We start from the raw sequence: 24352 nt of genomic DNA on the forward strand, positions 1-24352 counted from the left end.
AAGGAGCGAGTGCAGCTTTGCGGTTGAAGCGAGCAGCTCCCGTCCATTCACTGATTTATTGATGCATGCTCAGCACGTACTTCAGCGAAGGCCGGCTGAAGCCCCACCTTCGGCTTCTGATTGGCGAAAGTCCGCCGCCAACGTCCAATGATAAAGGCGTCTGTGGAAGCAATGCTGCGGATTGGATAGAAGCAGTGCCCATCACAATGGAGGGGGCGTGGTTATGGGAAGAGTCGGTGACTGCGGCTCTTCTCACTCATTTCTTTACAACGTTGCACAGATACACAGAGAGAAACACAGGAAAGTACATGTGGACAAGTGGCCATGGCTGTATCAGCTCCCGTTATCCCACCGCCCCCTCTCACACCCACTTCTACCCCGTTAACAGGAGGCTTGTACCGGACCGACTCGGTGTACACCAGCCCCACGGAGTCTCCCAAACTCAGCAGCATTGGGAACAATCTCAACAGCGGGAACGAGTGTAAGATGGTCGAGCTTCGTGGAGTCAAAGTGGCGTCTTTCAATGTGGACGGGCAGGAGCTGATCTGCCTCCCGCAGGTTTTTGATCTGTTCCTCAAGCATTTGGTGGGCGGTTTGCATACGGTTTACACCAAGTTAAAGAGACTGGATATAACGCCCGTGGTCTGCACCGTGGAGCAGGTCAGGATCCTCAGAGGACTCGGAGCCATCCAGCCCGGCGTCAACCGTTGCAAACTCATATCCAGGAAAGACTTTGAAACTTTGTTCAACGATTGCACCAACGCGAGGTATGCACCGTCTTTTTTTTTCTCTCACATTATTTTTCTCTTTCTCTTTTTCACACAACACTTTTTTCCCTTCTCCTCTTTGAGTATTTCCACCCATCTCCCTTTCCCCATTGTCACCTGTTTGGGAAATTTTAACCGCTTGTCAACTGGGTGGGGGGGATGGGGTTGCTCAATGATCAGAAATATTGTGGAATTCTCATTCAGAGACAGATCCATTAGATCTTGGAAATTAGTGCGGAGCATTAAAAAGAAACAAAAAAAACCCACCAGCCTTGGCACTTAATGCAATTTACAAACTAATCGGTTCGTCCCCAGTCACGTTTCAGTTTTCAGTTTCGCTCTCTCAACCCACCCTTTCTGTGAAGCTCCTTGTATTATTGCAAACATGGATCCAGATGAGCGGAATGAATGCAAGTTCGGTCATCCAGTATGAAAACATTTTCTAATTATATCTATTCATCGGTTTACGAGAAGCATATGATACCCACGTAGGCGAGAACATCACTTTTTATGCTCTCGCTGAAACTAGCTCAAGGTTCGGTTGTCCACGCGTAAAGTTAAATGAGGCAGCGAAAGGTGGCTTATGATTCCAGAATTTGCTACCGGAAAGCAATGTGAGGTTGCTTTCATTTACTTGCGAATGGGGATCAGCGCCGCTTTGCTGGGGGTGGGGGTTGTATGCTTTCTGTTTCAGCCTGCAGGACTCGCTGTTGTCATTTCCAATCAACAAAAAACACAACCAAAAAAACTTATGCCAAAGTACTGAGGACGTTCACAATTAGCAGATCATTCGAGATGCAGAATAGACCAAGGTACAAAATTAAACCGCGGGTTGATGTATCTGCTGCACTTTTTTTTCTTTGTTCTGTTTGAATTGATCGCGAATTAATTTTCAAGATCGTCTTTTCAGACTGCAGATGTTGCAGTTTGTACAATAAATCAATAGGTGCAGATCTAAATGAATCGCCTCGGATATGGATTCTGTGCGTGTTTTGATGTCTCTGTGTCATTCTTAGCTTGTATCCTAACAGTTATGCACATAGTATGAATGTATTGCTAGCTAGATTTCTGGAAACTATAACTTTGCAATTGGCTGACCTGTCAAACTCATTGAATTAAAAGAAAACTTTTCCAGACCAGGAGTGGTAGGCGAGTGAAACAATCCTTTATAATTCCTAGGTTTGAAATTGATCTGCTGGTTTTATTACATTCATTATTTATTGAAGAACTGCAAGCTAAACATAACGTTAAGCTATTTTGCACTTAGGGACTGCATTTAGGAAATTGGATGGAAATTGCATTACTGATGAACATCTGTGCATTTTCCACGGTTGTATTGTTATACTTGGGGTAATTGCTCAGCAGTTTTCTTTAGCCACATAATTTCTAGCCACCCTGTCATTTTGTCTTTTGCAAAATACATTTCTGAAATATTCTGTCAGAAGGGCTATATTTACTGGTCACATTGAAAGAAATGATTGTCTGCAAAAATTAATTTTTCATTTGCCTCTAGCAGAGGTTTAATAGAGTACACACTTGTTGTTTGCAGAAATATTGTTTAATCACATTAATATCACAGCCTGAGGAATGAAGATAATTGTACAAATGCATATAGAAATATGCATTGCTAACTTTTTATGATTAAATTATGTAAATGACCCATCTACCGTCCTTCGGAGCACTAATCATCTAATTAGGAGTGATGTCCTGAATAGATGTTTCTGAATCTGGGTATATGCAATCAGAAATGCATAAAATTGGAACTGACATTTATAATTCCAGAAAATAGCCTGCAAGATAAATGTTAACATATATAAATATACATGTATATAAAAGTAGAGATTAGATGAACTTTATTGCTGTTCCTGTAAAGGCTGTCTGTATAATGAAACAAATGCCACATAAATTACTTGTTCAGGTGTGCTGGCTTGGAAGTAAGGTAACAGGTTAATATAAATTGTACAGGATTTCTTGTAATGATGAATGAATTACAATATACAATAAACTTGCAAGCAAAATAATACGAAAACTTGCTAGTTCTATAGCAGAATTCATGAAGATCGAAAGCGTCTATTATTTTAAGAATCATTTGATAGCTTTCAGAATTTGAAATCTTGCTTTTAACTGGTTGAGAAGTAGTGGTCCAAGGTTAATGTCAGGTATGTGATTCCCAAGGTAAACAGTAGGTAGTATTACTAATGGGATTGTATCAAAGTATATTTTGTGCACTGATTGCAACATAATATGTTGATTTTAATTTGCCTACAGTAAATATAATGTCAAATGTGTCACAGGGAAATAAATACAGCGAAGTTTAAAGGGAGACATGATGCCCCAAAGCATCACTCAGTGGATTGATTTATCTTGCGTGGTATAATGACTGCAGATGTGGATCTGTTATTCTAGATGGGGAATGAATTTGATGAGCTGATAGCACAAGCCAAGAAGCGTGGTTTTAATTACTGATGTGGAATTTATTTGTGAAGTGCAAATGATTTACTATATTACTTTGTTATTGGCAGATGACCTTGCTCTTTACATCAGGACATTGCTTTTCAATTAATCAAAAAAGAAGAGGTATTTTTGGGGCTCCACCATTTGACGTATTTTAAACCAGTTAGTTGGTATGTGTTAGTAAGCAGACCTAACTGACATATAATACAATTGTGACTGACTGGGTTTGTGTGTTACTGTGCAGTACGAGTTTAGTGGTTGTAATAACGGGGTAGTGGTAATAGATGAGTGGGTGTTCTTTATTTTGAAAAGGCGAGTTTATATCAGGCTCAGTTCAAGCTTAATGTCTTTCAAAATTATTTTGTGTGTTCAAATAAAATGAAGGAAATTAAGAAACATGACGGAGAGCATGCAGAGCATTTTATTGCTTTCTTTGAAGCCACAATAGGAGTAATCTATACCCCTGATGTAATTTCCAGAGCGTGGGTAGGTTTCAGAACACCTGGCTTACAGTTTCAGCACAGCTGATAAAATAAAGTTAAATTTTAGATTCATGTGGCAGCCTGAAGAGAAGAAAAATAACATGAGGGTTTCTTTTGTAAACACATTAGATGAAGCAGGGAGATAAGGGTCTCCCAACTCTTTAATCATTCTTTGTTATAAGTTTCTTTAAGGGATCAAAGTATTTGAAATGAAAGATTTTTCATATGATTTGTAACACTACTCCAACCAAGAGCTTCTGTGTGTAAGTTTATAAAATGATAGCACTGGATATTAAAACTTATTTTTTATATTTGAATCACAAACTGCATTAGATATGCTGTCTTATGCACTTTCAGTCTCAAATGATGAAATAATCTTCTGGGTAACAGACTTTTAATATGCAATGTGGATTGTTTACAATAATAGAATTATGGAGATGGTTTGTTTTATAAGACTATAAGTTAAAATAAGGGATCTTTATGACAGAAATACTCAGCAATGCATTGTACATGTTGCCTGTATGTTCTCTAAACCCTAGTTTTTTTTTGACAGATTGCTGATTATAATTTCTATGTTTAAAGTAGTGTTAAGACCAAAGGCAAAGTAAATACCTATATCTGACAACAGTACAGTAACCATTGCAAATTATCATTTGAAGATTTTCCAAGATTTGGCTAAAGTGATACATTATGGAACAGTCTGTCCTGTACATAAAAATGTTTTTAGAATTTAAATGCGGAAATATCTTAAATTTAAAAAGAAGACAGTATAGAAGAGATGAGCATTTTGTGTTAGCCAGGTAACTTAACTGTAGTGCATGTTTTGTAGCACTTGTGATCTTAATATTTAGGACTCAAATGATTTTTGCCAAGTATGGTAACAAAGCCACATCTTAAACAGCAGTCACACCAAAGCAGTTGGATTCTAAGTGTATCAGTGGTAATGGGAAGGGCAGATGCTGGAGAATCCAAGATAATAAAGTGTGAAGCTGGATGAACACAGCAGGCCAAGCAGCATCTCAGGAGGAGCACAAAAGCTGACGTTTTGGTCCTAGACCCTTCATCAGGGAGGGGGATGGGGTGAGGGTTCTGGAATAAATAGGGAGAGAGGGGGAGGCGGACCGAAGATGGAGAGAGAAGAAGATAGGTGGAGAGAAGAGTATAGGTGGGGAGGTAGGGAGGAGATAGGTCAGTCCAGGGAAGACGGACAGGTCAAGGAGGTGGGATGAGGTTAGTAGGTAGGAAATGGAGGTGCGGCTTGGGGTGGGAGGAAGGGATGGGTGAGAGGAAGAACAAGTTAGGGAGGCAGAGACAGGCTGGGCTGGTTTTGGGATGCAGTGGGTGGAGGGGAAGAGCTGGGCTGGTTGTGTGGCGCAGTGGGGGGAGGGGACAAACTGGGCTGGTTTTGGGATGCAGTGGGAGAAGGGGAGATTTTGAAGCTGGTGAAGTCCACATTGATACCATTGGGCTGCAGGGTTCCCAAGCGGAATATGAGTTGCTGTTCCTGCAACCTTCGGGTGGCATCATTGTGGCACTGTAGGAGGCCCATGATGGACATGTCATCTAAAGAATACCACTCTCTCCGTGACTCCCTTGTTTGCTCCACACTGCCCTCCAACCCCACCACACCCGGCACCTTCCCCTGCAACCGCAGGAAATGCTACACTTGCCCCCACACCTCCTCCCTCACCCCTATCCCAGGCCCCAAGATGACTTTCCATATTAAGCAGAGGTTCACCTCCACATCTGCCAGTGTGGTATACTGTATCCATTGTACCCGGTGTGGCTGCCTCTACATTGGGGAAACCAAGCGGATGCTTGGGGACCGCTTTGCAGAACATCTCCGCTCGATTCACAATAAACAACTGCACCTCCCAGTCGCGAACCATTTCAACTCCCCCTCCCATTCTTTAGATGACATGTCCATCATGGGCCTCCTACAGTGCCACAATGATGCCACCCGAAGGTTGCAGGAACAGCAACTCATATTCCGCTTGGGAACCCTGCAGCCCAATGGTGTCAATGTGGACTTCACCAGCTTCAAAATCTCCCCTTCTCCCACTGCATCCCAAAACCAGCCCAGCCTGTCTCTGCCTCCCTAACCTGTTCTTCCTCTCTCCCATCCCTTCCTCCCACCCCAAGCCGCACCTCCGTTTCCTACCTACTAACCTCATCCCACCTCCTTGACCTGTCCATCTTCCCTGGACTGACCTATCCCTCCCTACCTCCCCATCTATACTCTACTCTCCACCTATCTTCTTTTCTCTCCACCTTTGGTCCGCCTCCCCCTCTCTCCCTATTTATTCCAGAACCCTCTCCCCATCCCCCTCTCTGATGAAGGGTCTAGGCCCAAAACGTCAGCTTTTGTGCTCCTGAGATGCTGCTGGGCCTGCTGTGTTCATCCAGCTTCACACTTTATTATCTGGGATTCTAAGTGTAGCTCACCATTCCAGATATCTTTAGGTCAGAAGTCTCTTTTCCCTTTTTCTGAATGTGGAGACTTCTGTTTTCTTGCACGAATATCTAATAATTACAGAATTATGGAATCTTTTTGATTTAAGCTAATGCTTACGTAATAAGAACCTTTAATTATCTACTGTGCTTAAATTGGAAACCACATGATAATGTTACTAAAAATTTACAGAAAAGGACTTCAGAACTGCTATGGCTCACTGTGTAGTGTACAAATACATCTGAGAAAGTAAATGTGATTTTGAAACAGGGCAAAAACATTGATCTGCTCCAGGTGCGAAATTGGAGATTTGTATCACTTTGGTATAAATGGCTAATTACAAATCTTCTGCGGATCTTAACCATGAGTCAACACTTTGTGTATGCATCAGGCAACTAATTTAATATACCCTGCATTATAAGCAGACTAGGGACAGCCTTCTATTTAAACCCTGACACAATACTTGCACCAAGTTAATGTTATTCCAAGTCAAACTGAAAGTAATATCTATTCACTCAAAATAAAATCTCCCCCTCCCAGACTACAAATTGAACAATTAGTGTGTTCCTGTTAGATTGACATATAATTTCACAAACATCTTGTTAGTCTTCAGATTATGTTTATATTTAGTACCTCGTTTGTGGTTTGTTCATTTTCATAGTCGGCACAACATTGTGGGCTGAAGGGCCTGTTCTGTGCTGTACTGTTCTATGTTCTACTGTGGATACGTTGTTGACTTTTAGTGTCATCTGCCTTGGAATTCCTTTGTTCTAAAGTTTTGGGTAAGCTATTACACAAAAGAAAAGACAGTCCTAATATTGGGCATACACTCAGTGAATGAAAATATGAACAAAAATTCCATTTGAATACTAAAAGTACATGTGACTGGAGATCATCCTGATATAGCAAATCAGGATCTCTGTGAAGCAACCTGGGACAAGTGTGAAGAATTCAGGGTAATGGTGAGGCATATCAGCAGGAATGTGAAGCTCTTTATAGCCATTCTGAAGCAGGTCAGAAGCAGAGCAATGCAGTTGAGGATCACAGCAAAGCAGGTCAAGATCATTGTGAAGTAGAAGGATTGCAGAGCAGATGAGTATCACAGAGAAAGGACAGGGATCATTGTGGAGCAGTTAGAGATTACTGAAGCAGATTGGGAGGATGTGAAGCAGATGGAAGGAGTGTGAAGCAAGTCAGGATGGTGGTGAGATAGACCAGGAGGAGTGTGTAGCCATTCAGGATCACTGTGTATCAGTAATAAAAACAAAAGTTCCTGAAAAAACTCAGCTGGTCTGGCGGCATCTGTGAAGAGAAATCAAAGCCAACGTTTCTGGTCCAGTGACCCTTCCTCAGAACTGAGTTCTGATCTGCAGAGTTTTTTCAGCAACATCTGTTTTTATTTCTGATTTATAGCATCCACAGTTCTTTTGGTTTTAGCTGCATAGCAGGTCAGGATCATTGAAAAGCAGTTCGGGATCACTGTAAGGCAGACCCAGAGGAGTGTAAAGCAGGCAAGGATCACTGAATTAGATTGGGAAGATTGTGCAGCATGTAAAGATCACTGTGAGGCAGTCGGGGATAATTGCAAAGCAGATTGGAATCATTGTGAAGCACATTGGAGTCACAGTGCACAGATCGGGATCACTATGAAGCAGAATAGGGCCATAGAAGTGAGACAAAGGCATTCGGATTTGGCACGAGCTAAAGGTCAGTAGTTGATTGGCTGATGAGTTTTGTACATAGTTTCCTTTGGTGCAAAGTTAAGATGTTCGAGTAAGGAGCTGAAAATAGGGCTAGTAATGCTTTTCTATTAACGTCCCAATATTTATCTGTCAGCAGAAAAAGTGAAAGGAGTATCCGTTGAACTTTTTTGAGTATAAATCTAATAGATGGAAAGATGGTAGGTTCATTCTAGTCCTCAGAGTGCACATCTTTTTCCAATGGGAACTTCTGGAAATTTGAGGCGTCCTGAGTAATCATTTGTACAGGACATGTGGAAGACACACACAGGACACTGGAGCAACTTGTTCTCTGTGCTTTGGAGTTTGAATAGATGCATCACCACTATGCACCCACGTGCTTGAGGGATTTATAGATAGACTCCTGCAGCTTAAAGGTATGCATTGAGAAAGGGAATGGGAGTTAAGACAAGTTGGGCAGGTGCTATAGAAGTCCTGTGAGTTTATTTCACTCTCCAATCAGGATTTAGTTCTGAAAATGATGGTGCATCTGAGGAATGTAGCCATGGCCAAGTTGAGGGCAATATGGCTGGCTCACCTTTCCAAGGTGGCATGAAGAAGACAGGAAATGCAATAATAATAGGATATTTGATGGTTAGGGAAATAGACAAGTGTTTCTGAGACCGCACACCATGAGTCTAGGACAATGTGTTATTCCTGTGAAGTGAGGATTTATCATGTGACTGAACAGCTGTAGAGCACCTTGAAGAGAAGAAGGTGAAGACCAAGCAGTTGGGAACCATATCGATACCAATAAAATTGGCAAAGTGGAAGATGTGTTCTGTACTCAAAAGCTTGAGCAGATAGGTATAAAATTAGCAAGCAGAACCTCAGATGGTAATCTCTATGCTTGGTAGTATGTACAAATTATATTTGAAATAGGAGGGGAGAGAGAGGAACACCTGACTGGAGAGATTGTGTTGGACGAAGGAGTCTGGATTCTTGTGATCATGGGACTAGCCAGTTGGGTTGTATCTGAAGCTGAGATCAGTTTCCTTGCAGAGCGATTAACTGGTGCTGTTGGGGAGAGTTTAAACTAACTTGACAGGGATGTGGGATCGAGGAGGTAATACTAGAGAGGAATATGAAGATGAAAGTACTTTTGGGGAGTCACAAAGTATTAGAGCAGGAAATAATAAGGTATTAGGAGTGTTCAGTGTAAGTCTACATTAGGGTTACGCTGCATGTATATGAATGTATGAGCTTTGGTAAATGAGACTAATGAGTTGTAGACACAGGCAAATAGATAAAAATAAGGTATGATAATATTAGAAAACTGGCTGAAGGAAGGGCAGGACTGGACATGCAGTATTCCAGGAAAGATAGGAAAGAAGGTAAAGGAGGAGGAATGGCAGAGTTGATGAAGAAGAATGTTGCGGTGCTGAGGGATTAGAGAGGATGTCCCCAGAGATATCAAGGATGGAATCTATTTAGCTAGACTAAGAAAACAGGTGTAATTTCAGTGGTTAATGTAGCCTATAGTGCATTAACTTGGGGAAAGATGTAGAGGAGCAAGCCTGCAAAGGAATTACAGAGAAGTACAAGAATTTCAGAGTGGTTCTAATTGGGGACTTCAGTTATCAGAATACAGACTGAGATAGTTTTGGTGTCAGAGAGGTCGAGGGACAAAAAGTTCTTAGAATTAATTCAGGAAAATTTTCAGGCGCTGTATGAGTAAGTTCAATGAGAAAGGAAATATTGCCTAAGTTGGTTGATAGAAATAAGATGGGCAAATTGTCAGTAGGAAAATATTTAGGGGAACATGACCATATATCATAAGATTTAGATTGACTATGGAAAAGGACAAGGAGAAACCCAGAGTTGTAATAATTAAATGGGGAAAGCCAACTCTAATGAGGTTAGAATGGATTTGGCCCAGATAAGTCAGAATCAAAGGTTAGCAGGCTAAGCTGTAAGCAACAACGGGCTGCCTTTAAAAAGGTTTTTACTACACTCAGCATGTAATCAGTGAAGGGGAAATCCAAAGTGATAGAGATTAAAATGAGTTTGAAAAATGTGCTTATCACAGATGTGAGGTGGAGAACTAGGTTGGTTATAGAAGCTTGACAAAATAAACAAGGGAAGCACAGCAAAAGCAGAAGACATTGGCACCTTTTATATAAAACATCATCCAAAGACTTCAATCAACATATGAATTGTAAAAGATGGTAAGATGACCACCTGGTTAGGGACCAAATTCTGGGATCTACTTGTCGAGGCAGGTAACATGGCTGAAGTACTAGATGTGTTCTTTGCATCTGACCTTGTCAAAGAAGAAGGCGCAGTGTGGGTCATTGTTCAAGAAATGGTAGTTTTGACACCTCAGGGTTTTAAAACTGATAAGGATGAAGTATTAGATAGACTGTCAGTACTTGAAGTTGATAAGGCACCAGGACTGGGTGAGATACCTCCAATAATGCTGTGAAAAGTGATATAAAAGTTGTGGGGCAATGGCCATAATTTTCCAATCTTCCTTAAAATCAGCTCAAGCAGAGAACCAGAGAATTACAAATGGTGCACCCTCTTGCAAAAAGATGAAAAAATAAGCACAGCAGTTGCAAGTCAGTCATTTTAACCTTATTGGTGGGAACCTATCAGGATGATAATGTGGGACAAAGTTAACAGTCACAGGTACGTGAGGTAGTTAAAGAAAACCAGCCTAGGTTTGTTAAGGGCAAATTGTATTTAACAAACTTGATTGAGTTTCTTGACAAAATAACAGAAAGAGTTGGTGAGGGCATTGCGGTTGATGTGATGTACATGCGCTTTCAAAAGCCATTTGATAATATGCCACACAACAGACATGTGAGCTCAGTTATAGCTCATGGAATTAAAAGAACAGTAGCAGCATGGATACAAAATTAGCTGAGTGACAGCAAAGAAAGAGTAGTGATGAATGGATATTTTTGGAATGGAAGAAGTTTATAATGAAGCTTCCCAGGGATTCCAGTCCTTCCTGATATTAACATTCCAGCATTTGATGTACAGGGCACAATTTCCAAATTTCTGAATGATATGAAACTTGGAATTGTTGTGAACCATTGAGAAAACAGTGTCAAATTTCAAAGAACATCGACTAATTTGGTGGAACAAATGGTCGATGAAATTTAATTTTGAGAACTGTTAAGGTCATTCATTTCGGTTGGAAGAACATAGAAGAGATAGTACAAAATAAATGATACAATGCTAAATGGGATACAGGAGCAAAGGTGCCTGGCTGTATGCGTGCATAAATAATTCAAAATGGCATGGCACATTGAGTGAGCGATTAATAAAGCCAGTATCATGCACTTTATCTGCAGGGGCTCAGTGTACAAAAGCAAGGAAGTTAAGTTAAACTTGTGTCAAAAATTAGTTCAGTTTTATTTGGCATACAGTGCCCTGTTCTGGGCACCACACTTTCAGAAAGATGTGAAGGCATTAGAGAGTGTGTGGGAAAAAAGATTAATGAGAATCGTTCCAGGGATGAGGCACTTCGGTTATGTAGAAAGATTGGAGAACTTGGGCTTGTTCTGCCTGAAGAAGAGAAGGTTGAAGGGAGATTTTGTACAGGTATTTAAAATCATAAGAGTCTGGGCAGTGTAGATGGACAGTAACAGAACAATCAAGAACCAAAGGACACAGATTTAAGGTAATTGACAAATGAAGCAATACTGACATGAGAATAAACTTCTTCATTCAGTATGTGATTAGGTGAGTCAGTTCAAGCTTTCAAAAGGAATTTGGTGATTATCTGAAAAGGAAACATTTGCAAGGAAATCTGGAAAAAGTAGGGGAGTGACACTAATGAATTGCTCCTTTACAGAAGCAACACCACTACAATGGGCTGAAAGACCTCCTCTGTTTTAACCATTCAATGATTTGTGAAACATTTTTCCAAATCTGCAGTTACAGCAGAATTGGACACTTTCTAATATATATCAGATTTCATTTCAAAGCACAACTATGCAACATGTAGTGGTGAAGATAGGAATTAGTTGAAATACACTCCTGGACACTGGAAATAATTCCCACACTGAATTTAAAGTACTCACACAAAAAAGATCCGATTAATCAACCTGAACACATAATTGCAGAGAAATTGCTCCAAAAATAGGGAAGTTGCATGCTGCCATTATGCTGGATGCTCTCCAATTGGCTTCCTATTTATGTGTCCACTTGTGTGTTACATGATTTTTTCCACAGGACAATTTCGAGCAAGTGTAAAATGAAGCAAACAATAACAGAGCAGCAGTCTGTAGACAAGTTACTGAACACACAATGCTATTCAGCAGTGAGTCGTTTAATTAATTGCTATTTACAACAAAACAATAATTTTAGCATACATTCCAGAAAATCACTGATCTCACATCTCCAGCTGATTTAATGACAATTGAAGAGTGAAAATGTAATGTTAAGACCTAGATTTTTCAAAATTATGGGTCTACTTAATATTACTTATTTCTGCAAGAATACAGTGTAAGGTGGGATAGAATTTGAGTATATTTTAGAGCATGCCAAGAGAGTGGAAGAGAGGAGTTCATTTCATTAGGGCCTTCATTTGTTTGATTGATGTAGAAACACCAATAATCAATACCTTAAAGGCGACACTAAAAATTAACAAGCACACTGTGTAATTGTTCATCTTATAGCATTTTCCATGGCACAAAAGCAATAGATTTGTGATCAAACTCAAATTACACTGCTTGTGAGCAGTCATTGCAGTATTATGAGCCACCTGATCATTTTTAATTGTTTCTGTATGATATTTGTTCTGTTCTGATACAAGCTGCTTCAGGAACTCACAAGTCCTAATTGTTATCTTTTTCCATTCAAACTAAATTATTGTAATCCTGACTCAGTCATGCAGACAATGTGGAATACATCTTTCTCTACGCTGCTTTGATCTGAAACAGATTTATCGTCCCCCAAAAATTGGCCTACTTGAATAACCAAAATTATATTTTCGGAATGCCAAAAGACTGAAGCCAGTAGAATTTAGAATTCAGGAACCGAACAACCATTTTATTAATAGAATTTTGGAAACTGCGATAATTTAAAACAGTGCTATTGATCTGTCCAAATGCATCACTAGTTTACAATGTCAAAAGGCACCTACTCCTTGAATCAGCTCCTGGCAGATTTTAAGACATCACGTTCAGCCCTGGTAAAGGCCAGCTTGTGCTGCTTTCATGCACAGGGTATTGCCTTTGCAGAAAATTTATGACTCAAATGTTGGTTTTTCAGCCTGCATGTAAGGCCAGTGAATGAAGCAATAAATATGTCATTCTGATCAGGCAGATCACTTTTGAGTGTTGGTTATTTTGGAAATATGTGCAGCTTTAATCAGTAACAAGGATGAAGCCAGACCCTTTTCAGATATGATACGCATTAGCCATAAAACTCTTATCATCCTGATCAAGCAATGACTAATCAGCCTAACTGTTCTATTTTGTGTTTGACATCAACAGAAGCTGCTATACATAAAAATGTTTGAGATAATGTTCTCAGCTATTTAACTGCTTGCACAGTTCAATTGCATCATCAGTAGAAAAATGAGAATGCAATGTAGCTAATATATGATGCTATTATATTTTGGTAAATGGACATATGAAAAGAAATATCTGCTCTAAAAATTTCAAATGGAACTCTGACAGTCTAAATTGGTAGCCACTGTTGGCAGCCTCTCCATTCATTTTAATGACCATTTCACTGACTCAAAAGTCCAGACAGCCGTGCAACCCAGACCGACATCATATTCAAATACGACAAAAGAGTCTATGACTCCACTAATCTCTTTGGTTGTTTGCTAATGATATTCTTGGCTGTATTAGGTGGGAAAAAAATCAAGACCGCTTTGGAACAATCAGACAATTTATAGGAATCTTTTTTTCCAATAAAAAATATTTATTAAGATAAGATTTAAATGCAAAAGTATAAGAAGAAAAGTTTTACCATGAAGAATAACTTTGAACGTTGCCACTTGAAAATGAACCACCAAATAACATTTATGTGTTGAAATAGAATAATGCCTATTTGTTTCATTCAAAGGGTTCATGTGTAAAAAGCAGCTTTGAAATCTTTTTATAAGCAGTGAGCTTCTGAATGTAAATGTAAATGTAAAGGTTCAGTGTATTCGAGTCTAGGATTTCAGGCAGATGTGCTTCAACATGTATATGATAATTCTTATTTACATTCTGTATTTTATTTACTTCTTATGTATAATTTGTAATGATGCAAGAATAAAATTAAGAACTAAGAGTAGACTATAAGCAACGTTACAGATCTAATAAACTAAGAATATGTAAACAAAGGCAAGCATTGATCTAAATAATAAGAACTAATAGTAAATTGTAAACAAAATTATCCCACTTGTACTAACAATATGAAAAAGAATTGTTCAACTTTTCAACAGATGCACCTTTGAATAGTTTAATTTCCATGGAAGATGTCAAGTTAACATTCCAGATTAGCCGATCTCTGTTGTAGCAATTTCTATTTTTGCCCATTAATATCAGATTTAGTGACATATTGTCTGCTATAATAATTAACATTAGGTTAAAGTGTATGGTCAGTTACAACATTGAAATCAAACATCTGATTCAAATATTAGGTTAAAAAGTTACCTTTTATATCAACTCCTCTCATTATTTGTAAATGCCCTGTGTTAAAAAAAATCCCATGGGTCTCATCGACTATAATAGCTTAGTGAAAATAAGCCCACAGGATTTTACTGCATAAATTTCACATCCATAATATCTACAAGGAAGCCACATATTGCCTGATAGTCTTTTCACATAAAACAACTGCCTGAGCAATCTTCCATGTGAGAGGAATGAGAGAGAATGGTTAATTTGGACATGATTGTTTTTGGTTGAATACAGTAGAAATTTATAGAAATTTTTTGACATGTACTTTGTTTCTGTCAAAATAGAGTAAAGACGTTACTAAAGAGGAGACCAGTCAATATTTGATAATATTTTTCACTTGGGCAAAAAAAAAGTTCAAATGCAAGTAGCTTTGCCTTCAGTGTTAAAAAACTACAGGGGAGTTGAAATGCTGGCACTCCAGCAAAGAGCTATAGGCATGGGACAATTGGACAAAAAGGAATCCTCGGCAATTTTGTTTGTGAGGGTCAGCATGTCACCAGCTGTTAGGTGCGGAAAAATGTCTGAAGTTGCGCATGTAAGACGTTTCCCCCATTGTGTGTTTGTTCAGAAAATTTGAAGCCAACGAACCAACCGTTTTGTGGTGGGCTTGCTAAAAGTCAGCTCAATTATGGGGAAATCTTTGGTTGGCTGAGTTTGAATTTGTGAAATTGACTAATCAGAATGTCAGTTTGAAAGCAGATACGGCAGCTTTAGCTGCAGCCTCCTTTACAAATTAAATTGGTTAATTAAATTATTTCAATTACTTGAAGCCAGGTTTATTAGACGATGAGCCCAGAGATTTTCACTAACACTGAGATAAAAGGAAATTTGTCTGTTGATACCATTGTTTAGTTGAAGCTGTTTGGTGCTGACAGATGTCCTATAGCACCATCAGGGCAGGGAGGCCCCAGTAAAAGTAATGGATAGCAGTCTCATGTAAAGATTGGTCCATTACAAGGATGGATTTTCAGCAGGCTATAAATCAGTGCCTGACTCATTTTCTTTCCCAGCACAGAGATGAGCTGCTGTTTTTCTTGTTATAATTGAACGTCAGCCATGAGCAAAGGGCAGAAAAGGGAATTTTATGTTGACATTCATTATTTTTTCACCAAGTAAAAGACAGGAGGGTTTTTGTTCGGCAAATATTCATATCATATCTTGAACCTACATTAGCACATGAATGTGATGCCTTTTTCACCCCATTTCAATAATGATTCAAATTGCTCAGGGGTTCCAATTCACTGTTTACTTATTACTAAATATGTCATGCTTTAACCAAAGCATTTTTAGAGATGCAAGATTACAATGGTCTTAAATTTACAAGAGAATGACAGTCACTGCTGTGTAAAGAGAGGTTAAATGCACAATTTACATATTCATTTCATGATTCATTTGTTTGATGATTTATATCTATTTACAGTGTGTTTTCCAATTTTGTAGCCACATTGCTTTAATCATTGTGTGACAGTTCTACCAGGCTTGGCTGAAAAAAATCAGAAATTCCTCTGTGTATCATACTAAATTATGCATGTTTACAAATTTTTGTGTTTGTCCATTATTTTCATCCTCTGATAGTGTGCCTGCCACCATGCGTCCAATTTGTCAAAGGGGGCTGGATGATCTGGATTGCAAAACTCTCCAGATCATCGCTTCTGCCACTTGACTATAGACGGCTCATATGAAGCAAGACAACATGCTCCTAATCAATAACTCAGTACCCCCCAACCAATCCAGAAAGCCTCGCCAGCAGTCTGACTTGAAACTAGCAAAGCTCACCCCATGGCGGCAAGCAGAATGTAGTCGTGAAACTTTGGTTTGTGGCCTTCCAGCTGGAAATCAAACACTGTTACTGCCTTAATGGTGGAACAGCACAAAGTTGAGTGTTTCAAAGCAAATTTTATTTTCAAACAGCTTGCTTATTCATGTTATCAACCTATAGATTCTCCATCACAGAGCAAGACTTTTACAAAGAGTTTTATTTACTTTTGCCTGCTACAATTTCTAGCATTAGAAACTACAGAAGCTAAAAGTTTACAGTGCATTCTCTCAGTTTATGGATGGAGGATCTTTACAAATCTCAATTCATGCTCTAACTGCACCCTGTATGTTCTGTGCTCCCATTTGATAGAGAATGGTAGAGTGTGACTTTCTCGTCTCTGATCTCTTGCGTGTTGAATTCCTGATCTTATCCAGCAGTCATTAGATGGATATTAACTGCTTTCTCCTTGCACTGCAACAAATCAGAGGGTATGACTTTGAGTACGACTTACTTACATCACATTAACCAAAGTATGAGCCTCAGTGTTTGAATGGATCACCTACTTAATTAATTTGTCCTCACGAATGATAAGTGAAATGGGAAGGCCAAATGGTTAAGGAAATATAAGTATGAATTTAGAAACAAGAAGGTTGCTGAGGCTCATGGAATCAGAGTCTAATAGGAGTCAGTGCCTTCACAACAGGACAAAAAGGAATGAAATTGGGAAACTTATTTTTAAGTTTTTTTTTAAAATTCCAAGGCTAAACTCCATCTAGAATTTGTAAATCACACTTTTGAAATAAAAGTAGCCAATTCGCAGCAGAAGATACACTTTTCCTTCAGGATATTTTACTTTTGATGTTATACGCAGTCGGATTTGTGGTATTCGCTGAATGCGATGCTGTTTTAGTTCGTCTTTAATTTGTGTTTCGTTTATTTATTTTCCGATGCGTCCACACAAAATAATTGGTGCAAGATATCTTCATTTAATTCAGTCAAAATATTCCACTTGGCAGATTGTGATCTTTGATTCTGGAACAACACCAGATGGCGTCAGTTTAGTGAGCATATAGATGGGATGGAGGGTATAGGAAGTGATTCCATGGAGGCAGTGTGTGCAGAGTAAGTTAGTGGGGTAATTCCAAGTTGGAATCTCAGAGTTGTTAATAGACAATTGTCACAATGTTTTTAGGAGGAAAGAAAATTCAGCGTACAAATTTGCATAATGTAAAATCATATGAATTTACTGGTATCAATTAAAAAAAACAAAATGGAACAAATCCTTGTAATAACATCTTCAAATTCAAGAGGACAAAGAGTTATCAAGTGAATAAGTGGCAGCTTCATTTGTCATTTTCTTACTGCTCTGTCTTATGTATGTCATTCAGTTGCTTTCTCCATTCTTTCCTCTACTTCCTGTTTGTCTTAGATTCTGTGCCTTGTAATCTTTGTTCTGAATGACCCAGGAACTCTAGCAGTCTGCTGCCTTATTAATTTTTAATATATTAAGTGTTTTACTGTTGGGAGCAGGTGTCAGGAAAATATTCTAATTGTCAGCTTTAGGCAAAAAATATCGAATCCTGGTGTCAGTTCACTGAAAATAGAAGGTAGGGAAATCAGCACATTCGTGCTTATGTTAAATGTTCCTGACATTTGTTCTGCTGGAATTATATCCAGTTTATCTGCTAAGCTGAACATTTTATCAGCATGACAATTGAATTGTGCAGTGTATATGCGGCAGAAAAATGGTAATTGAGTATTTTATCAGAGGCTTCCATGAAATGGACTTTGTAGTCATAAATGAAGATTAAGGCTGTTGTTCACAGAGACGAACAAATTGGAGTGATTTATTATCTGTGACATCAATATGTCATTGCTTGGATACAAAATGGAAAACACTGAATTGCAGCTAAGCAGCGGAAGGTAAATACAGGTTTTAATTATTTGCTCCAAACCATTAAAACTGAGATGAAATTGTCATTAAGATCGCACAGCTGTTACACTAGGCTCATTTGTGTGGATTAAAAAAAGACAGTAATAAAGGATCATGTCAGAACAGAGGAACAATGAATGCATGATTCATTGTAAATAATCATTAACACAGGAATCCTGAAAGGACTTTTTGACTTACACAGTTCGCCTGGCACTAATCTGTATATCCTTATTGAATCCTTTTGAACAACCTAATTGAAAGTAGATTTTTAAAACAGTCATTAGACTTCTAGATTCTTGCCCCACAATTCAAGACAGCAGACAGTTCAATTAAGACGCTGTTCTGAGCCTTCATTACAGAAAAACATTCTCAATACGAGAGCATGTTAAGCAGCAAAATGTTTTAAAGAGCATATTGCTCATAGAAGTGACTTTGCTTTTCCACTGTTGCACTTAAATTGGAATTAATTGTTTTACAATACTCATTATGTCGTTTTGTTTCATAGCATCGATGTAAATTTTCACTTTGGTAAGATGCAGTAATATTAATGAATTTCTTAGTGCTGACTTTTTTAATGTACCATCATTCTCCGCATAAGTGTTAATTTTCTAGACATTAGGAATGTTGCCAGTAGAGACAAATTGAAATGTGAGTTATATGATAATGCTTGCACTGTTTGTAAGCTTTGTTTAACAGCCTGCTATCAGAAAGATAACATTGTTAAATAGTGAATAGTTCTGAAGATTCTTAACACTTTGAAAACCAAGCATCATTTAATGTGTTTTTAAAAGAAGTGATCCTCCATATCACTATTACTCACTCTCACACATACTTACACACACATATCCCACTGTATTTTTTCTCAAAATAGCAATCTGCTGAACTATATTGAATTCCTCAAGGAACCATTTCATATTTTATTTCTACTTGTGCATAACATCACATTTCAAAAAACTGTCAGAAGTATATAAAATAATGATAGAAAGGCAGCCATTTGATGCTGAGGTCAACTGCAGGTTAATTTCTGCTGCCGGGGGAGCATTGCAGCATGTAACATGTTATGTGAATTCTGCTGCTAAGTGGTGCTTTGGATACTTATGTCTTCTTTTAAGACCACTTGGTGTATTTTCTTTATGCGGTTCAGTCAGTTCAATATAGCCACCTTTCGATCCTTCTGTCATTAGTTGACCATCACCCTTTTTTAAAAAAGCATAACTTTTTAACTTGTTTAGAAGACTTTATTCCATTCAATACATTTATGTGAAAACATCTTTTTCCTCTTAGTAATACAAATGTTCTAATACTGAAAACAAGATTTCAAACAAATCAAAAACATCTCATTAACTGACAAAATAGCTAATTTTGTCAAATGTATTGCATAACTTCATTAAAGCTTTGCTTCAAGAAGCCTGTCAGGCTAGATTTTAGTTGCATGCGGGAACTGCTCCCCATTAATTAGGACCTCTCCCATCCCATTCTGCTGTCTACCCCTAAGGTATGTAGTACCCGAAGTACTTGCCTTTCAGTGCACCCAGCGCCTGAGGATCTGCACCAATACTTCCATGTCCCCTTTTCACAACACTGGCACTGCACATTGGCATTCTGGTCACTTACCACGTTTGGACAGGTGGCTGGCATAGAGGATGTGCTGATTCTTCCAAAATCGTTACAAGGTCAGATTGCATCGGAAAGGTGGCACCCAACTCAGGGACCTGAACTTGCAGTCTTGTCCGCATCTGGCCTGCCTCCTCAGCTGACTGAAAATCACTCCTTCATTTCTATTGATATATTGTGCCTATATACCCGTGTCAGGCTTTCTCTGTGTTCGAATACCAAGCAATCTAATGTGTATTTTCCTTGGTAGACAAGAATTCATTTTCAGCGCATAAGAATATTTCATGGTTTGTTTCTTAAAGAAACTGATTTTGAGTATAAACTGGATGATCTTAACCTAAGTGCAATAAGTTGAGAGCACGCACTGGGTTGGATTTAGTGCAGCTCACCATAATGGGAAACATGGAGGCTGGGCTCACTTATTTGTGTGGGAAGCCTGCATCATTTTCCTGGTGATGAAAACATGTCCCCTGATTAATGTGAAGAGCAGAATGGCTGGATTCCTGCTCACCGGCAGCAGGGTATCAATTAGCCTCATTGATGAAGCAATCGACGCCCGTTATCCCTGATCACACCACAGTTTATTGGTGGCTGAAGGGTTAAATCAGAGCCAGCTGTTTTCACAGGCACTCTGAAAGATTTTTTAAGTGACCTACTGGATGAACTCTTGTCATCAGGCACTCTATACCAAGTTGAAGGTCCTGGTCTCAAGCAAGCGGCACCTTTTTGGAGTGACCTCTTGAGACCCCAGAGTGATCTGTCACCAGCAGCTTACACAGGCAGCAGAGATGAGCTGTATCCCCTGATTAGCTGGCACCTCTCAGTGCACAGGATGCCCATAACCTGGGGCCTTTATCTTAGGGAAGGCCCATTGGTGGCCCTGGGAGCGCTTGGAAGACTTCCCCCACAGAACGTACCGTGGTTCCTTGCAAGACAATGTGAACCAGAAAAAATCCCAGCCTCTATGTTCACATTTACAATAACTGATTTACCATTGAATAGAAAATCTTGGATACTTATTGAGGTAACTCTTGTGCTAAACAGATATTGATATAATGTTTCTAGATGTCTGCAAAAATAGTTGGGATATTTATTTCAGTTAAGAAGCTGATAACTGAAAAGAAGAGTTCGGTGTGTCTTTGTTAGTAACAACCTCATATTTGTGCTAGAACCTTGTAAGTTTGAGGCCTGCTGTATGATTAAACATTGAAATCAAGGTCAATGCTTCTGAATTTTACAGAGGAAATTCTACACTGTTGGAGCTGAGACATATTCTAGTGGTCCTGTCTATCCTTTGAGGTGTGTACAAGAAAGATTCTCTGATATACCAAGGTGTAGAGCTGGATGAACACATCAGCCAAGCAGCATCAGAGGAGCAGGAAAGCTGATGTTTCGGGTCTGGACCCGATTCTCTGATGCAGTTTTTAAGAACAGCATGGAGTTATTCCCCATATTCCGACCAATATTTAATCCACAATCAACATCATAGAAACAGATGATTTAGTTGTAATCACATTAATGTTTGTGTGAGTTTGCTTTGAACAAGTTGGCTCCTTGGTGCTGACATTACGCTGGTTCTATGCTTTAAAAATACATCTTTGCTTCGTATAGCGACAAAATAGCGCATGCTTCCTCAGTCTGAGCAATGTTGTGGGGATTGTGTCAGTAATAAAAAGAAAGCTACGTTTACAAGTACTTCCTGTCATTGGACTAATAATTCTTTATTACACTTTATTTAGGGAGCAATGTTAGTGATTTGAAATGTACAGCATCACCCAAGATATATACATCTGTTAGTTGGCAAAGGAGACAAAGGCCGAAATATTCTGTGACTCAGCTCACTAACCCGCACATCTCCAGCTGTTCAAGTGAATGGAAGGAGAAATGCATAACACTAAAACCCTGACAAAAATCTTCATGGTGTCTTTCCAATCATACCTTAAGAGAAAGGGGAAGCCAACGATCCTACTATAATCCCAACCATGTGAATATACAAGGGATGGAAGAATATGGACTAGGGGCAGGTGGAAAGGATTAGTTTGGTTTGGCATCATATTTGGCACAACATCATGGACCAAAGGGCCCGTTCCTGTGCGGTACAGTTCTGTGTTCCAACCCAGCATCTCTTTAACTGCAGCTCAGTTTAATCTTAGAAAGGTTCTCAAATTTTAGAGATTATTAAGTGTGAATGATTTGGATGAACATAATTTGCACAGTGTGAGATACTGCATGTTAGATTCCTTATATTGAATTGGCCAATGATATTTGTTTTAACCAAAGGGTAGGAAAACTACAGGTGCTTAACACTTGCTTTTATGTAGATTGGACAGCTGTGATTGACTAAACAGGTTGAGGATAAATAGGAATCTTCTCAAAAAACTGGGGTGAATTTTCCTGGTGAATTTGAGATGACAGGCTGGGACAAAGAAGTGTTGGTTTTTCAATAAAAAGCCAACGGAAGGCTATGAGAAGCACGTTTGACATTTTTCCTGTGGCAGGGTATTGCAAAAGCAGAAACTGCAGTGACTCAGCCCATTAATGACCATGCCACCACAACACCAGGATTTACTGGCATTGCAATATTGTAAAGCACCCCTCCCCAACCCTCACGCCACCACCATTCTTGAGTGGGCAGAATATCAGCCTTCCAGCATTTTTCCTGAAGTGGGAAAGCTTTCCATTTTGACGACTCCATGGCTCATGGATGATTCCACCCCTCCGCTGCCATTCTGGCTCCGCTTCTTGAGCTTCACCTCTCCAATTACTGGAAGCCGCCTTGCTAACCCCAGCACATTTAAAGAACAAAGTGAACCCACCTTATGATGGCACCTCAACATGACAGTACCACCTCCTTGCAGCCTCAGCAGCAGCCGCCTCTCTTGGGGCACTGCTGGGGCTGCCAACCTTCTTATTGAGCCTGCAGCTTTGAGAAATGGGCCATCTTCCTCAATTGATAGTGGCCTGTTAATTGCCAGTGGCCAGTGGTATCACTTCTGCTCATGTGGGTTCAAGATGCCGTCACTTCTTGTGGCTGAAGTTTCCGATTCACATAAAATTCAGCCCAACGTGTAGATATCCTGAAACCAAAAAAGACAATACATTCTGAGGTAAAGTCCAATGCATATAAATGAAAACCAATTTTGAAGGAATATTGAAATGGGAGAAATTTACACTATTGTCGAGAAATTTGTCATTTGACTGTATATGACGTTATATGAAGTATTTCAAAAAGATTAGGTGTGCGAGACAATTAGAAGGGACATATCAGTTTATTCGATAATAGCTGTGGTTAGAGAGAGGTAAATGGAATACTACTGAGGATTTCAAAATGTAGTTAGCATGATGATGAATGGGAGATGGCTGATATCTTAGCTTTCTACTTTTTGAAGGGTTTCGTTTTAACATGGGAGAATACTAGTAATATATCATACTACATCAAACATGTTATATGTGCTGTGGGAGTTTTGTATTAGTGATGGTAAGGTTCTCGATCAGCTCAAGGAGTTGAAAACTAATAAATTCCAAGATGATCGGTTATATTTTTGAGTACCTAGGAATATAAGGGAAGAAGTTTATGAAGAACTAATGGTCGTTTTGAGGAAGACAGTAAATGCAGGTCAGATTGCAATAAATGAAAAAGGCAAATGTAAAATCCAAATTTGAAAATGCACGCAAAATTCAGTTATCATAAAACTAATGGAGCAACTAATCAGAGACAAAAAGCGAATCCCCTACAAATATCCAGCACAGTTTTAATCGAAGTAACTTCTGATTAAGCAGTTTCATTAGCTGTATAAGAATTGGTGCCCATAATTGATGTAATATCTTGTAACCTGACTTCCAAATATCTTTTGTTTAAGTACCTCATGGAAGATGACTTTGCAAGCTAATGGTTATCAGGGGTACGACGTAAATGTGGATTTATCACTGGTTAAAGGGAAAGGAGCAGAGTGTAGTCTTGTCAATTACACTGAAGTAATTGAAAGTTATTAAAGTTTCTCATTTGTGTTTTTTCTCCAACCAGATAATCAGAAACAGCTTGATCCTACACCACAGCACATTTTAAATTACAGCTGTTGGCTCAATTTTCATGGCACAAGACAATTTCAGGACAGGACTGTTTCTACATCCAAAATAGCTCATAGAGTAGCTGTGCCACATAACTGCAATGATTTACAGTGAGTGTCATTAAAGTATTGACTAATATACACCACTTTTCTGAAGCCAGCCTGCAGTGTACGGGTGGATTTTCCAAGCAGGAATCCAGCACCCAGGCAAATTCAACATTCCAACCCTGTGTCTCTGTGTTTTGCTCATGTGGCACAATCTTCGAATGTAAATAATCTAATTGGTCAGGAAATAACCTCAGTGGCTGATTAGAGATGTGAAGCACATCAAGGTGACTGGAACTGCCTGCACGGTTCCAACAGCAAATGTAAGTGTAGCCATGTTGAGGGTTGCACTGCCTTGCTAATTGGAACTGGTAGCCCAGCTAATGGCCAGGAGATTGAATATAGTGGAGG

General features: G+C 39.1%; 1 protein-coding gene across 7 annotated transcripts in view; it reads left to right on the forward strand.

Annotated features, from left to right (window-relative positions):
- The first annotated feature begins 223 nt into the window (after positions 1-223).
- dacha (dachshund a) overlaps positions 224-24352 on the forward strand; it is a 382639-nt gene continuing 358510 nt past the window's right edge. For all 7 annotated transcript variants that reach the window (XM_048544827.2, XM_048544829.2, XM_048544828.2 and 4 more), the window contains exon 1: positions 224-767. In XM_048544827.2, coding sequence (XP_048400784.1) covers positions 325-767 — 443 coding nt within the window. In that variant the 5' untranslated portion in view covers positions 224-324. The remainder of the gene's footprint in view (positions 768-24352) is intronic.

Source organism: Stegostoma tigrinum, chromosome 15, assembly GCF_030684315.1.
Source record: "Stegostoma tigrinum isolate sSteTig4 chromosome 15, sSteTig4.hap1, whole genome shotgun sequence".
NCBI classification, from domain to species: Eukaryota; Metazoa; Chordata; class Chondrichthyes; order Orectolobiformes; family Stegostomatidae; genus Stegostoma; species Stegostoma tigrinum.